The following is a 16,818-nucleotide window of genomic DNA, read 5'->3' as shown; positions in this document are numbered from 1 at the left end:
ACCACTTGTGGAAAGCATTCTTGCTGAAAGTGGTTTTGCTTAAACCCTGGTCCAGGCTTACCAGTCTCTACTGATGATAGCCTGCCTTTCCCACTGTAAGGGAAGTGAAATAACCCCCGTGTTAGACAGCATGTATCTTCCAGAAGATGAAAATTATCAAATATTAGAAGTTTTTAAGCTTTTGGCTACTCTGGTCCAGAAAACTGCTTCCAACTGCCATCACTGCTATGAACAGTGGTCTTAAACACCACATTAGGGACTGGAGTTATCCTGCTTCAGTCAAGCACAAGCTCTGGAAAACTCTGCTACAGCATACTGTAAATTTTTGCTACCTTTTCTGATATGCTGACATTAAACAATTCCTACCAGCCTTGTCTTGGATGACTATTTTCTATGATGCCCAGCTTTGGGTTAAAGCAAAACACACCAAATGGTACTCCTGCTGATGAAATGGCAATCTTCCTCAATGCTGTGAGGAAGATGGAGCAGTGTGAAGTGCATGGGTGGCCCTCTGCCTCCCCTGCAAATGCATCACAGAAGGTGGCATCTCCCCTTCCTTGGCAAGGGAGACATCTCCTGCCCACCTGCCACAGCTGTCTTTGCATGTTCATGAAAAGGGCTTTAAGACCATTAATTGATTTGAAAAACATGAGATTCTGTTTTAGTGCTGCCACTGCATTCTAGGCAAAGGAGACAAACAACAGCCTCAGCTAGAACAGTGTGCATCTCATGCCATCCTGGAGGAAGTATTTTGCCAGTCTGAAGAGAAATCTATACAGAAACTCCCAGCAGCAAGGGACAAAGCCACATTGAGTGACAACACTGAACAGTTCAGTATTTATTAGACATGTACAAAAATAAAATAGCTTGTTGTGAGCAGCTCAGTGCTGAAACACTGAAAAAACTGAATTCCAGTTTTCTTGCTGTGTCAAAGATACTTCAATCAGGGAGGAACAAAGCCAAGAGCAGAGACACTCAGTCCCTGTGTCCCAGCAGTGTGTCTGCACCCAGACACCAATACAAACATTCCTCAGTCACATCACAGCCGTACCAGGTCTGCCTGGCTCTGCTCTCTGGAGCCAGACAGATGCCTGGACATTGGCCAGCACACAGATCCCTCACCAAACTAGTGCTTCATCATCCTGTGAACAGCCCTGTAAGTCGCCTCTGTTCTCAGAAACCAAAGGTTTCTGGCAGGGAAAATGCCTTCCTAGGAACTCAGAAATTCTGCAGAGAGATTGGAATCGGGGCAGCAGTGATTTAATACCTACCATTAAAAGCAGTTTAAAATTTTATGGCCAGAGATAATAAATCCTATCCAGATATTTGCAATTTGCAAGCCAGGCCATAGGCAGAGCACAAACAGCTTTGCTGCAAGATGACCAGGAACAAATTTAAGTGCACTTTATACAAAACACAAGCCCTGGATTGCTTCAAACCCCTGCTTTGTCCAGCACTTAGATGAGTAGATACAAGGTCACAAAAGGAGGTGCTCAAGCAACCAATATTTGCAGGTTAAAATAGATTGGGCCAAAAAATGAGGAATAAGGCAGGACAATGCTGAACCATAGTGCAAAGCTGGAGAATTATCTTCCTTGGTGCACAACAGAATAGCAATAACCCTAAAAATAACCTTACATTTTCCTCCAGAATCATCCTGGGTTTTCATTTTGGTCCAGGTTGTTTCTCATGCTGCATGTAGGATATCAAATAGCTTGAATCACTGCCTAGTTATCAAGTGTAGCACTGAATGCCTACATGTGTAGGAATTCTGCATTAACATAGTTTGGATGGGACTCCAAGATGCACTGTTAAGATCTTTCAGAGATGCTGGTCACACGATTATTCTGCCCTGCTGAGGACACAAATTGCTTTGCCTTCCTTTGTCAGCTGCTTTTCAAAGCAAATAGAAGAACCTTCAACTATCCACCAGAAACAGACAGGGATTGGCTCAGGAGTGTCCTTGTTACCGTATCTGCTACAAAACAAACCCAGAGACTCCTGCTGCTTTGCTGTGCAAGACACACATGCAGCAAAAGGCACACAGCTCACAGAGCTGTGCACAGAGCCAAGCAGGTGGTGGGGCCTATATGACCAGTTTCCTAACCTCCTCCCATAGGGGCCAAGAACAGACCTCCCACATCCTCCAACAGGAACAATTTAAGTGGCTGGAGGCTAAAGATGGATTGCATCAGTACGGAGGGGACATCAAAAGAGAGAGGTTTGCATCAGTGATACCAGCTGTACCCTCTGGCTTTCTCCTCTTACCTCCTTAGATCAATTGCCCCTGTAACTGTGAGCAATACAACACTAACTACAGTCTCTTCAACATTCCAGTCACTAAAGTTGTAATGCCTTAAAAACAAAGGAATTGGGAGAGGGGATGATGGAGGGAGAGGGTTGAAGCTGTGCTGTGTCAGGGAAAGGGAAGAGGCCTTTCTCCAGCTCTTTGATGTTGACTCCTGCTGTTCTAAATGGAACCTTACCCAGGAAAATAAATCTTTAGTTAAAGAATACTGCAAACCACAATGGGGTTTTATCCTGGCAATACCAACCCCACACCAGCTTTTAAAGCTGTAGCTGAACAGAGGGTGAACAGCAGCAACATTGTGCTGAAATCCACATTCCTAAAATTCCCCAGCGAATGCAGACACACTCAGAGAAGGCAGCTTAGGGGTTATTAGCTGAGAACTCAGGTTCAGATGTGCTGTGGGACAGAGGTCAGGGCATGGATACAGCCCCCTGTTTCTCCTGCACATTGATTTGAAAGTCTTCAAGCTTTCTCAGCACTCTCTGGGCTCTCACTACCCACCACTGCACAAACCATATTTTGCTCCTGTTCCTTCAGTCTGTGCTCTCTCTGGGGCTGGAGATCCACACAGCAGCAGCCTCAAGGAGATCTCATAAAACAGCAGCCAGCAGCTCCCACCCTACCCCTGATAACCACTACATCTCTCTGAGGGAGGAGAGTATTAATGCAGCAGAAACCAACAAGCCTGCTTGTTTCTTATTCCAAAGTGAAGACAAAAGTGGGGTTTGTTCAGCTGAGCAGAACAGCCAAGCCTTGCAAAGGGGGCAGGAAAAAATGTGGGTATTTTTGATTTTGGTTTGCACCTTCAAATAGGATGGGCATAAAAATATTTTCAGAAGAAAAGTTTAAAATTTGAAATGCAGAAGAAAAAATTCAAAATACTCTACATCTTTTCAGTAACACTGCTCTTCTGGAGACAAAGGGAGGAGGGAATAACACAGGATAAAAAATTCAATGCTTCAAGCTTTTATTATCTTTAGAATAGAACGGAGTCACTAAACTTTTCTGAGTTTTAGAGCAGATGGAAAATGGAAACAAACACGTCGTTTTTTTGGTATATTTTAGAAAAAATATGGCACACTAATACTTACAAAGCAAAGTTGAAAGGTAGTAGGGACATAGAAAAAGAAATGTGAGAGTAAAAGAAGGTCCCTAAATTCCACATATAGCAACTGAAGGAAAAGAACTGTGAAAGGAAGAAACTAATTCCTATTATTTGGTAAAAGTTTTCTGATAAATCAGTTTGCTAATCAAATAACACAATCCTTTTTTTAAAAAAGTTATAAATTTGCAGTGTTTAATAGGTATGTTTTCAGCCTTAGACTCTGAGCTGCATTTGGCAGCTACTGTGCTAATAATTGACTTAAAATTCTTGCTCCTTCAGCTCACCAGCTCCCTTAAAATGTCTTGTGGCAGAAGCCAATGTGCTGTTTGACCAGGAAATCAGTTGTCTTGGAGACATCTTCACATGCTGCAGCAGCTCAGTCAGTCACTTTGAGTGACGCCACCCAGCAATCTGCACATTACCTTCAAACACAAAATGAGGATATCAAAGCCACTGAAAGAGAAATCATCACCTGCAAGAAACATGCTGTTCTTCTCTCATGCACTGTTAGCTGAAGGAAGAGCTGTAGCAAGATGAGATTTCTGATCTCAAAATGCACTGCTACCTGCCTGCATAATTAGGTCACTAAAAGGCTAATGGTGCTCCTGGTTCATACACCCATTTATAGGAAAATTATACTCTGTGCTCATCTTGCAGAATCAGTTTCAGGTTAGACCTGCAGGCACCACTTCTAAACCAGGTTACTTAAAGATTAGACAAAGAGGTAATCCAGAAATGTTACCACTAGCTACAACTAAACCTCTCAGATCATAAAAAGCTTTACAACTGTAAAGCCATTCTGAAGTACCAGGCATCAATTTACAAAGACTACAAAACTGTAATTTCTCAGGTAAACCACTAATCCCACGTTATATGACTTGATTAAATAAAATGCTTATCTTCTAGTCATCCTAATGGAATGCTAAAATGGTGCTATTCTTGGAAAGAAAATGTGGAAGCAATCCTGCCCTGCTTGAAGATGCAGACAGGGTTGCATCAAAGTCTCTCTCACCAGCTCTATACACATACAAAATGCCAAGGCAGAAAACAAGTCAAATGCCAAACAGATTAGATTCATGCCAGGACATGTCTGGGAGCCCAAATAACATGTGTGGGATTCAGGTTTATAAATAATAGGACATAATGTCCTTAATTGCCTTCAAAACACCTCTTACATGGCAACAGGCTTCTGTTGAGCTTTCCCCTGCCCCAAAAGATGGGTTGGTGGCCTAGCAGGTGCCAGATCTAGTACACCAAAACCACCAAGCCTCCCCAGTTCAGCACATGGTGTGATGATCCAATGTAGTCAAAACTGACAAGACTTATTCCCCTCCTGAGCCTCGAGGACCACAGGAGATGGTGTTCCCTGAAGGCTTTATGCAAGTCCAGAAAGATGCACTTAATGTAGCCACATCTTTGCTAACTCAATGACTTCTGAAACCACAAATCTACTAACCCTGCATCTGCATACTTGCACACAAAATAGGAAGACAAGTCTCCTGCATATCTGTTTCATAGTATCACACATGACCTGGGAGTAGTCCAACTCCTGTGCAAACAGGGGCACATGCAAATGCTTAAAATCTTCAGAAAGAAAGACAAAGGCCCTGTATAGAATATTCCTGCCAACAGCTCCAGTTAAGGGTAAAAAGAAAAGCTTTGTCCCAGCTGTAATGAAAGGTTCCCCTGGGTAGCAAGAAGAGTAGTTTTGCTCACAGAATATGTGCATCTCAGCTGAATTAGTTAATGTGTGTTGAACACACTGAAAATTGTGAAGTGGTATATAAATGCTAAGGATTGTTATTTATAATTGTCTTGGTGCACAACAGCGGAAACCAGTGCCATTTACAGACACGAATTAAGAACAACAGGAGGTCTATCAACATGCTGTGGGTCTGGGGATTGTGTTCATTTGTCTCCCTCACTCCCGTCCCCTTCAGACAGAAATCTCTTCCACAGGACTCCTACAGTCCTGGCCCACAGAAGCCAGTCACACTGGAACAGCTCTGTTGGGAGGGGGTGAGACCTCCACATAGAATAAAACTAAGGCATATACACATTTTAAGGTAAAGAAAGAGTTACCTAAAAGAAGCTGAGAACTCAGTCACATACACAGAATAGAGTGATTCATATAAATACAAGCAACATCTTACAAGACTAACCTCAGCATGAGAGCAGATTTTTAAACAACGATTTCTTTACCTGAATTTTTAAGAGGCAGATAAAAAGATTATTCCAGATCTCCTGTATGAGACTTGGATGAAGGAGTGAGAAGGTTTGTCTAGTTTTTAAAGTAACTCATGAACGCCCAAGTTCAGATTCAGAATTTAGGTCTAAGAGAATCAAAATAATTTTTTAAATTTTGATTTTCCAGACTAACTTGTAGCTTAATTCTGCAGCTCTGATATTGGGAAAATAGTTTTGCTATCTGCTTATATAGCACATATGAATCTCTTCCTAAGACAATTAAAATAACTGCACAGAAACAGTCTTTCTTTGATCTTACAAGCCTGTGTCAAAGGGTAATATTGTTGCCTCAACTGTAAATTCTGCACATCCACAAAAATTCAAAGGATATTGAGAAAAACTGCAGGTACAGGGTCAAACTTTTACAGACAACTTATTACATAATGCAACCTCTGAGAGATGTTCAATCAAATTGTAATGGTTCCTTTTTCTCAATAATGCACTTAGATGTGCATTACAGCTTGCTCATTGGAAAAAAACATGGGCATTTAATTCAGCTTGTCAGAGACATGCTGTGCTGGCAGAGAGACTTTGTTCCTCTTATTTTCCTTAAGTTACTGATTGCTTAGCACATGGTTGCCTTACTGTCTACAAAATACAGATATTTCAGCAACTCAAGCTTTAAGGGCCATACATCAAGGGGCCAATACCAATATCTGATCTGCCATTCAGCACACTGTATGAAACTGTAAAATATGAATTTCAGATGCCCTGAAGTGTTGTTACAGTGACATTCCCTTCTCTATTTGCAGAGCTGCACATTTTTTTGTTTAATATCATTAAACCAAAGGTTTATTTTAACCAGCAATTCACAGTCCATGCCAGAACAGAAGCAAGCTTTGCTGGTTGTATCTCAAGGACTAACTAGTGCAGAGCAGCTCCTCAGCTATCCCTGAACACTGATTTGCATCCAAACCCAGCATTCAGAATCACATAGAATGAGGAGGAGTGGGTTTCACACAATTACAGAATCTGCTGAGTTGGAAGGGACCCACAAGGATCATCAAGTCCAGCTCCTGGCCCTGCACAGCACCATCCCCAGGAACCACAGCAGTGCCTGAGAGCATTGTCCAAACACTTCTTGAGCTCTGCCAGGCTGGTGCTGTCACCACAGCCCTGGGGAGCTGTTCCAGTGCCCAAACACCCTCTGGGGGAAGAACCTTTTCCTGATACCCAACCTAAACCTCCCCTGACACAACCTGAGGCCACTCCCTGGGGTCCTGTCCCTGTCCCCACAGAGCAGAGCTCAGTGCCTGCCCCTCCTCTTCCCCTCAGAGGAAGCTGTAACTGCACTGAGCTCTCCCCTCAGTCTCCTCCAGGCTGAACAGACCAAGTGCCCTCAGCCACTCCTCACACGGCTCTCCCTCAAGGTCCTTCACCATTCACAGCCTCCTTTGGACCCTTTCTAATAGTTCAGTGTCTTTCTTTCATTGTGGTGCCCAAAATGCCCCCAGCACTCGAGGTGAGGCTGCTCCAGCTCAGAGCAGAGCAGGGCAATCCCCTCCCTTGCCCAGCTGGTGATGCTGGGCCTGATGGAAAGGTAATTAGGTTGTTACCTTGTCATAAAAGGAAATCAGATTCAATAAGCAAGACTTTCCTCTCATGAAGCTGTGCTGGCTGTGATCAATGACTGTGCTGTCTTCAAACTGTTTTTCAGTAGCTCCCAGAATAATCTCTTCCATAACTTTACCAAGCACTGAAGTGACATTAGCAGGCCTGTCGTTTCTGGGGTCCTCTTTCTTGTCCTTCTTGAAAATCAGGAATGTCTGCCAGCTTCCAGACATCTGGGACTTCTCTGGATTCCCAAGACCACTCAAAAGTCATTAAGAGAGGTTTTGTGATAACATCAACAGGTGTTTAAAAATTCTTGGATGAATCCCATCGGGCCACACAGATTTGTAAGGATCCATCTGGAGCAGCAGATCCCACACAATTTCATGCTTGACTGCGAGTTGATCATTCTCTTAGGCACACTTCTCCAGCTCAGGGCACTGAGACCCCCTTGGTCCATCATTTCCCCTTTCAAACTACTTTAAAGCTCTGTCAAGGAGCACTTCTGGATAAACAGAACCATGGCTTGATCTGAATGCTGGCAAAGGAGAAGGATTTAGAAGGAAATGAAGGCATTTCCCCACTGCTCACAAGACAACCCTTATTTAATTTAAAGCAGACAAATGTTGGCTCCTTTGTTTGCTCTCAACTCCAGGTTCCTCAGTGCGCCAGACAATCCTGTACAATCACGCTCAAGAGTGGCAATGTACAAAAAAAGTTTACATTAATTGGTCACAAAGTACCTACAAGATCTACACAAGTACCTACAGAGCTTGCAAGATCATGCAAAATGCCCTCTAGAACAGGTTCCTGTTGCACTGAGCTGGGGACAGAGATTAGAGTTATCAGCTTTGACACTCAGCAGGAATGTGTCACAAAGGATTAAATCATTATTTCATGAAGTGTCAGCAAATGCAGCTTTCCTGCTGTTCTACCACTAACTTATAGATTAATTAGTGAGGTACAAAACAAACACGAAACATCTCCAAGCACGTGCCTGTGGATAGGACGCAGCCAGAGCTATTGGCACGGGATTCATTTCCAAGAGGAGTCACCCAAAGCATCACAGAGACATAACTCTTCAGACTATTGAAATGCAATGAGTAGAAATGCTGAAGGGAAAGGCACAGAAGCTAATTGCAATGTTTGTCTTAGCATTTTTATAGATGTTTAATACCACTCCTTCACAACCTCAGCACCTCATTTTCTAAACTGGGTCAAATATGCACCACTGAATAAAAACATCCATCCTTCAGAGAGGGTTGTGGAGCAGTGCCAAAAGATCCCACAAACAGGAACTGGAGAGTTATGACATTTTAGAACAAAAAAAAAAAAAAAAAGCACTCTACCTTGCAGATTATGCAGTAAAGCAAGAACTGACTTTGTTATTTCCAGATGAAACTGAAAGTGTTTTCTAGCTGCTCAGCAGTTCTGGACCAAATCATTTATGAACTCTCACTCCATCAGTGGATGCAAGAAATTCTGTATTATCTGACTGCAAGCCATATAAAGAAGCTCTTGGCAGATCAATAACATCCCCCCCTTAAACCTCTACTTTTCTCACATATTAAGACCTTGTAAGTGTGTCATGTGACCAAAAAAATAGTAATAATAATAATAATTTTAAAAAATCACTAATTCACTGCTAACGGCTATCCAAACAGGATGTCTAGTTTTGGCCATGTATTGTATTTTTCCCTTGCCTTCTGTCCCAAACTGCTGCCTTCTACTGAGAGACAATGCCTGACACCACCAAATTGCATCAGTATGCACACTATGGACAGGATGCATTCTTTAAACTAATTTGTCCCAGTTTTGCTTTGGGATCCATTCAGTACAAAATAAGATTACTCGCTAAAACTGGGTCAGGTTGTAATCTCTCTTATAGAGGTTGAATTGTACTTGATCTCCAAGCCACTAGATCAACACCCAGTGACAGGGCAACTATGTGCCTTCATTATTTAAATACTCTTCATGGCAAGAACCAGACTTCCCTTTACATGGGAGAGCTGCACGATTAAACCATCGTGTCACTAAGAACTGCAGCACCACAATGTTCCACTCTTCCAGTACCACCCCACCTTTTCAGAGACTGCTGAAGCACAGGAGACAAGGAAGGCTTCTCATAGTACCAAGGCCCTACTACATACCATTATATTCAAAAACTTGCATAGATCTGTATAAATTTGGGGGCAGTTCAGAACAGAGGTCTAGGGTGTCCTCACTCTGACTCAGTGTTTCACCCACAGAATGATTTTCTTAGGTTGAAATAGATGCCACCCACCTCCTGTTCTACCAGCTGAAGCTACCCAATGCTGTGAAAATGTCTGCCCACAGCCCTAAACATGAGTGGGTGGCAGTAGCTACCACTGCTGTGTCAGAGACATGGATATTATGGACCCCAGAGCAACCAATCAGCCCAACTCAATGGTGTTTGTACTTTTGACACCGGATGCTCATAACAAAATACATTAACAACTTTCTAATTAAATGCTTTAAATTAGGTTAAAATCAGACTGTCTGACAGCTGAAACACAATGCATTAGTAAGATAGTTGTAACTTTCTTAGCATCAAGTGTTTACTAGAAGCTCAAAAGTCAAATATGTTGGGGACCAGGGAATCTATCTTCTTCAAACTGAATGATTCCTATACAACTACACAGTCACTAAAATAGTGCTTTGAAAGAACTGCAGAAAGTTTATCTAATGCCGAAGTACATGATTCAGAGACCTGTCAGTTTGGCTGAAGTACTGAGGCACAGATTAATCCACTCAGTCCAGGACAATTGCTATTTACAGTAAAAGGGAATGCAACAGAATGGCAGAAATGAAAGCAAAGAGTGGAGTTCTCTTAATGAAGCACAGCAAAATCCATAGCTGCATCTGTCAATTGGAACATCAGCTGCTGCTAAAAGATTTATTTTGAATGTCTCATAAGCTGCCTTCCAATTCCATTAGGGAAAAAAAACCAAAACCCAACCCCCCCCAAAAAAACCAGAAAAGCCAACTCCTATATTTTTGTTAGTCAGACAGTAAGAAAGGTTTGTACGAACAGAAGTCATAAAACTTCACTGGATATAAAATCCATAATTAAGATGGGGGACCTAAGAAATATGGTTGTAAGTTCCAATAAAGCTACAGTTCAGCTCCTGAACTCACACCACACTAGGAGTCATCAGGACAAGACTCGAACCAACATCCTGAGACATGCAGCTAGAGGTTGTTCTTCGGCTCTATCACCCTTGCTCCCACGCAGGCTCACTGCTCTTTTCCCAGTAAAGGACATTCTATGAATTCAACCTCCAAAGCTGCTTTCCACTTAGCTCCCATGATAGGTCTGCTTTTCCAAGGGAAAAAACCAGGGCAGATACTCCCCTTTGCTTCCCCAGAACTCCACCTACTCTACTGCTTGTTTCATACCCCAAAGATAAGCAAATTAAAGACAGTCTAAATGTAACATAGTATGTTGTACACATGAAGGGACTGTCACTCCCAAAAAATTTTCTCCCAGTTCAGAGGATAACAGCCAATGTATCAATGGGCAGAATTCATGGTTTTCTTTTAGGACATGGAACTTAACCCACCCCAGCTGTTGCTAAGGGAAAACCCAGGAGATATGTCACCTTATATAATGCACTCAACTCTTAGGCCTCTCTTTTCACAGCAAATGATCTACAGCTCTTGCTTCTCAAGTGAGCTTCATACATCAGCACCACCCAGACAAAGGTGAGGGACTTAATGGCAGGTCATTTTTCTTAGGACTCAGAGAAACCTGACAGGTCTATTCCAGAGCTTCTACCTGCATCTGCCACCACAGGGTTTCACACAGATATGCTTGGAAGTGCAATTTGACATCACAACCACTATTCACAATGCTGTGGTGAAGCAGCCCTTGTAACTCAAGACCCCTTGACTGGGGGTGAAAGGCAATCTTGGCCTTAACCACATCTCTTCATGGCACTTTCTCACCTAATCAAGACTTCAGAGTACAAACAGGGTTTGACCAGGGCAGAAGAAGATTCCAGAGTTGTGCCTGGGAAAACCATCTTTGTGGCAAAAGGACTGGAAAATGCACCTAAAGGTGACCTAATTGCTAAAGTGCACATGTCAAGGCCCAAGAAAAGGTGTAAAAGTTTCAGCTGTGCAGGAGACAAAGCAGGAACCTGGCATCTGTCATATTATCATATGTCTGTCAAATTATGACAAACAATCCCAGCTGTCCAAAAAAATTGACCAGCTTGGAGATTCTCTTTGAGAAGTCCAGGCAGGACTTTTACCCTCTGAGTTTCCTCTAGACTGGACAATGTCTATGGGCTACTCTAGTTCTTTGAGTACACATCCAACCTACAGATTACCAAAGCTATAATAAAACATGTCCTCCAGCCTTCCTGAGCAATATTTGAGTAATCTTTAATTTAGCTTCACTTATAAAAGTAGCCAGCTGTTTAAAGGAAAGTTGAACAACTGGTTTCTAACTAGAATTGCTCTGAATATTTTAGCATTCACGCAAAGTCACATAGGAAAAAAAAAATAGGAAAAATCAAACCTCAACAACTCCTGTATCCTGGTTACCATCCTCCACTGTAATTATAAAATTGCCCTTAAAACATAATTGCATAATTGGGCTTGGCAAGTATTCACCCAAACCTTTTACAAATATTTCCACAGACTGAAGGAACAGGCAGTGGGCAGTCTGACAAGCCTGCCATGAGAATTTGTGCCCTTAGGACATGTTCCTGGCTATTAAACTAAATACTTTGCATCACAGACTAATGTTTCAAAACAGTAGTTCAGCAAGTAAAATACCAGCATCTTAAAACAAATTGAGACAAAGATTTTCAATCTGTTTTCACTGATGACACATATATGGACCAGCAATCCCTTTGAACAAAGACACAGAGGAGACTACCAAACCTTTTTTAACGAATTCCCAGTGAGATAAAATTGGTTGATTTCTGGCAGGTACAACCAAATAGGAGCTACCAATGCTTTGTAGGCTTACCTTACCAGTTTAGTACACTGTCCCCTAATTAAGAAAAACAAAACCACCAAGAAACCCCCACAGCCTCAAATGCAAATACAGGAACATGTGGTCTGCAGGGAGAGGAGACACAAGTGAAGCCAGAAATGAAATCTTCGATGGAGTAAGGTTGTTTTTAACAGCTGTGCATTATGCATTCAGCAGCACAGGGAATGCCAGCAGAGAGCCTTCATTAACATAGGCCTCAGAGTACACTGTGCTCCTATCATGATTGGCTTCTCTTGAGAGAAGGCACACACACACAAAAGACTTAACCCTAGAGAGATCACTCCAATCCTGTTGCTATTTCATCAGCTCAACACTACAACAGGAACCAGAGAATTTCCATGATGTGTCCTAGACAAACAGGTAACACTTCAAACAGTGCCTGAAATCTAATCTACAATAGATCTTATCAGCAAGTTATGGCAGGTAGGGAAGGGGAGAAAAAAGGAATGCCATACAAACCCACACAAGAGTTACATTGCCATGCTGTTCTGCTACACACACCTCAGGTACAGGGGGAGACTGGAAAATTCTTTCCTTGTAGAAGCTGCTGATAAAAGTAAGCTATTGTGAGGACACATGTGTTGTCAGCACAGCATCTGCACCTCCACAGCACATATTTTAGGGGCCCATCAGTCCAAGAAACATCTGGAAGCCTTGCTACAGATGCAGGGGCTCAGCAGGGTAGCTCACTCCATTTGGGAAGCTGGTATTGGCAGCAGAAATCATCTGCTGATGCCAGCCCTGCTTCCACTCTGGGACTTGCCTCTATCACAAACACTTGCTAACGCACCCAGCACAGCACCAGGCAGACACCAGAGAATGAGGAAATGATCTCAGACTATGATCACCACCTCTCCTGTATCAGGTGCTGAGACAAGCTCTCTAGAGGTCTTGTCAACAGCTCTAAGTTGCAGCTAGCTGCAGATGCTCACAGTATGGCTTGCCCTGGTGGGCACTTCCCACAGAAGTAAGCACTGAAGCGATAAAAAGATACACTAGAGGCCTTAAAACCCCAAAAGGCCACTTTAGCACCAATTTAAACTAGTCCTCTCCCTGATTTGATTTCTCAGGAAGAATGACGGCATGGAATGTCCTAAGCATCCGTCTTCTGCCTCTACTGAGAAGTATAATAGTAGGAAATAGGAACAAAACACCAACCCAAAGAGCTTGAAAACTGCTCTAGATGACTGAATGCTGATGTGTACCTGGAGTGGAGAATATAGTTCTATATAGTCTATACTTATTCATGTATCTTTGTTCTTTTCTCTTGTTACTATATAAAATTCTAGAGTCAGTAGTCCAAATAACATGAGTTGGTTTGAGGCAGCAGTAGCACCAGAAATTTCAAGGGGTTATTTTATATGCAATGTTCTAGTTCCCAAGAGCATAATATATGGGTTTTTAAAGCCTACCACATCTGTGAATTAAAACACTTTTTCTTAGGTGCCGAACAGAAAGAGACAGGTAGTGTTTATTAAAGAATTTCCTGAAAGTACTTGTACTGCAGGAACAAATCTCTAGGTCAGGTACTCTTAAGATGTTTTTAATATGACTGCTATGCACCTCCCATCACAATGGCAGCAAGTGCTCTAAAAATCAAAATAACCACGACACATTGACTGTTATATCATGATTTCATTTGATAAAAATACTCCTTTATCACTCCGTAAGCACAAAGCTCCACAACACCGAGTCACCAGGGGAATAAGTAATTAACTCCTTTAATGACTAGCAGGTAGAGACTTGGTCTCTCAGACTCTTAGCCAGCTCTCTGCCCAGCACACGAGACTGTCTTTTCTCCACTCTTTTTCTTGGTTCCTACTGCCTTTCCCTTCTCTGAAGCTCAATTATACCTGAATCAAAGAGACAAGTTTTATCAGGCATAGCTCAGTGTGAGTACAGGAATTTACCCAACAAAGGCACCAAAATACACCTGTTGTTTTGGTGTAGGGTGTTGGCAAGACCATATGGTCTTGTTGACTGTGAAAGGGACTGTGAATGTCCAGGAACTACCCACATTCAGAAAATACTCACTTCGCCCACCAGAGAGGTAAGTCATTTGCAGTCCTCTTCTAATGCTTGGGGCACAAGATTTTGGATAAAAACTCTACAAGCAGTACCTCTCCTTAATCTTCTCACAGATCACCTTTAGATCTCCCAGAGTTCAACTGCTTATAGCCAGGACAAGACAATACAGATGAAACAGAGCTAATATAAATTAAAAATAAAATCTGACCTAGAGGGCAAACCATGCAGAGTACAAACATCTGAGAATCTTCACAAGGTCTCCTCACCTATCATTCATCCACCAATTATACACCAGTGTAATTAAATCAGGAAAGCTATGTTTAATTTTCCTATCATCACCCGACGAGATAAGAGCAGTATGTATGGGAGGGATCAGGCACAGGGGAAAGAGCTGTTTATTAATAAGTTAAATCCTTTCAGATTTAAGAGCCTCTCTCGCTAAGAAGGATCTGATCCACAAACACAACTTCTGAGTCTAATGCAGACAAATCAGACATCCTATCCCCATTCCTGTCCTGGGCTCAGCCCTCAAGTCTCTTCTTTTACTCAGAAACAAGACTTACTGAAATTTATCAGGTATAAATTACACATTAACACAGCTTTTGTTGAAACCAAGGGTTTAGCTATACATTTAAAACTGAAGAATGCTCACTTCCCAGTCATTATATTAAGAAAGACAACCACATTAATTTACATTACTTCTAAACAGCCTAAGGCTCCCTGTTTCACGAACAGCAAGGCATTAGGGTGTATTTGCAGAAATACAAGGCATGCTCCAATTCATTCTTCTGTCCTTCTTCTATTGCCTTCCCCCACACAAAGCAGGAAGAAATTCTGTGATCCCTGTACCCTGCAAAGACTATTAATGCTTAAACAGGATCACACAAAGCTTTCTCTACTTGCTAGCCACACGGCAGCTATAGCTGTTTTCTCTCCACTCTTCTTTGCTCCATCCCATCCATCCATGCTTCCTTAGTCAGTTTTTTAAAGCCCTGACTGAAAAATGTATCAGATCATAATATTGGATGACTTCCACCAGATCAGGTTTTCAAGAATAAAAGTCCTACAGGCTTTGATGCAACCATGGCTTCACCACATCTTTTCTGTTGTTTAACTGGGAAGGGAAAAATATTTATAACTGCAACTATAAATATACACTCTACTGTAGACTTTTCAACTTGTTGTCCTTGTTCTCAGGCTAAATTTAGTCTGCTATATCCTGTCCAGCCCTTGGTGAAAAAGCAAAACACACATAAAATGGTGCAAATCCCATAAAGCAGGAAATCATACTTATCCAGGTACCTTACAAGATAACCAGCGGGACAGGTAGATTCTCATTACAGGGTGTAGGTGTGTTCATGGCTATAGAGGAAGTGCTCTATTGTAGTGACAATCCTTTGATACAGAAAATAATAATTATTGCAATAGGAGAGCTCTGTGTTTCTGGATGAAAAAAGTCATGCAGGTAACATGTAGACCATACACTTGGTTTATGCCAAGTGTGCTTTAAGGGTGTATGCACACCTCTGAGCTACAAAGAACCATTCACTGGCCACAGCAGCTCTTTACGCAAAAATGTTTGAGAAGATGTTTAAGACAATGATTGAAACTTGGATGACTGATTTCAAGGTCTAATCTGCATGTTAAAGAGCATCCTTTTATATCCTGAAGGTTCTTGCTCGTCTGAGTGATTTCTTAGTTAATTCAAGGTAAATATTTATCAGAAACTGACTAGCTGGAGAATCAGAGGTGTTAGTCATTCTACTGTTACTCTTAAGAAACCTTAGTCATGCTAGAGCCCAGGTGATTTCCGCAAGGGCCAACACATGCTTCACCCTGGTTTAAGGATCCCTGCCCGCGATTCAAAGTTTCACATAGATTAAGACTCCCCCGCCACAATCTGGCAAGAAAGGCAGTTCGGGAGATGTTCCTGTGCAAGCATCCGCCGGTCTAATATCCAAAATATACAGTCTAGAAAAAAAAAATAAAAAATAAAATCTGTGTTTCATATGCCTCGATAGTTGGGGGGAAAAACAATAAAGGGTCGGGCTCGCCTCGCCTGCAGCCCTGCTGGCTCGGCGTGTTTCTCGGGCACGGGTCAGCTCTGCGACCCAGCCTTTCCTCTGTGCTTATAAATACATCGCTGCTAAAGGCTAGTTGGATAGGACAGGAAAGATTAGTTTTCTAGGGGTGAGAGCTGCCCTGCGAGCGGCCCCCCCCGGCCCGGCCCGCGGCGCGGGGAAAGGGTCCGCTAGTGCCGCACCGCCGGGAGCCCTGCCCGGGGGTCCCCGGCCGGCATCGCCCCCGCCCCGCCGCTCCCTGCCCTACCCAGCATGGAGAAGATGAAGTCCTTCGCCGTGTGGATCTCCAGGGCTCGCTGGTCGTCGTACTCCCTCTGATCGTGCTTGGTGAATTCCTGGATGAGTTTATTTAATTCCTCCACCCTGGCTCCCGATCGGAAATCCAGCTCCGGGAAGGGAGGCTTGCTGGTGGTGCCGGCGGACCCTGCCTTGCTGGCGAGAGGCGCCGCCATCTTCATGCAAAAAA

At 42.7% G+C, this 16,818-nt stretch overlaps 1 protein-coding gene across 1 annotated transcript in view; it reads right to left on the bottom strand.

Moving 5' to 3' along the window:
• MB21D2 (Mab-21 domain containing 2) overlaps positions 1 to 16,812 on the bottom strand; it is a 60,705-nt gene extending 43,893 nt beyond the window's left edge. The window contains exon 1 of the mRNA XM_015638292.1: positions 16,600 to 16,812. Within this exon, the coding sequence (XP_015493778.1) occupies positions 16,600 to 16,810 (211 nt within the window). The 5' untranslated portion in view covers positions 16,811 to 16,812. The remainder of the gene's footprint in view (positions 1 to 16,599) is intronic.
• Between the last annotated feature and the right edge of the window lie 6 nt (positions 16,813 to 16,818).

Source organism: Parus major, chromosome 9 (genome assembly GCF_001522545.3).
Source record: "Parus major isolate Abel chromosome 9, Parus_major1.1, whole genome shotgun sequence".
NCBI lineage: Eukaryota > Metazoa > Chordata > Aves > Passeriformes > Paridae > Parus > Parus major.
The sequence above is the reverse complement of the archived record's forward strand: the minus strand, read 5'-3'. Positions and strand labels throughout refer to the sequence as shown.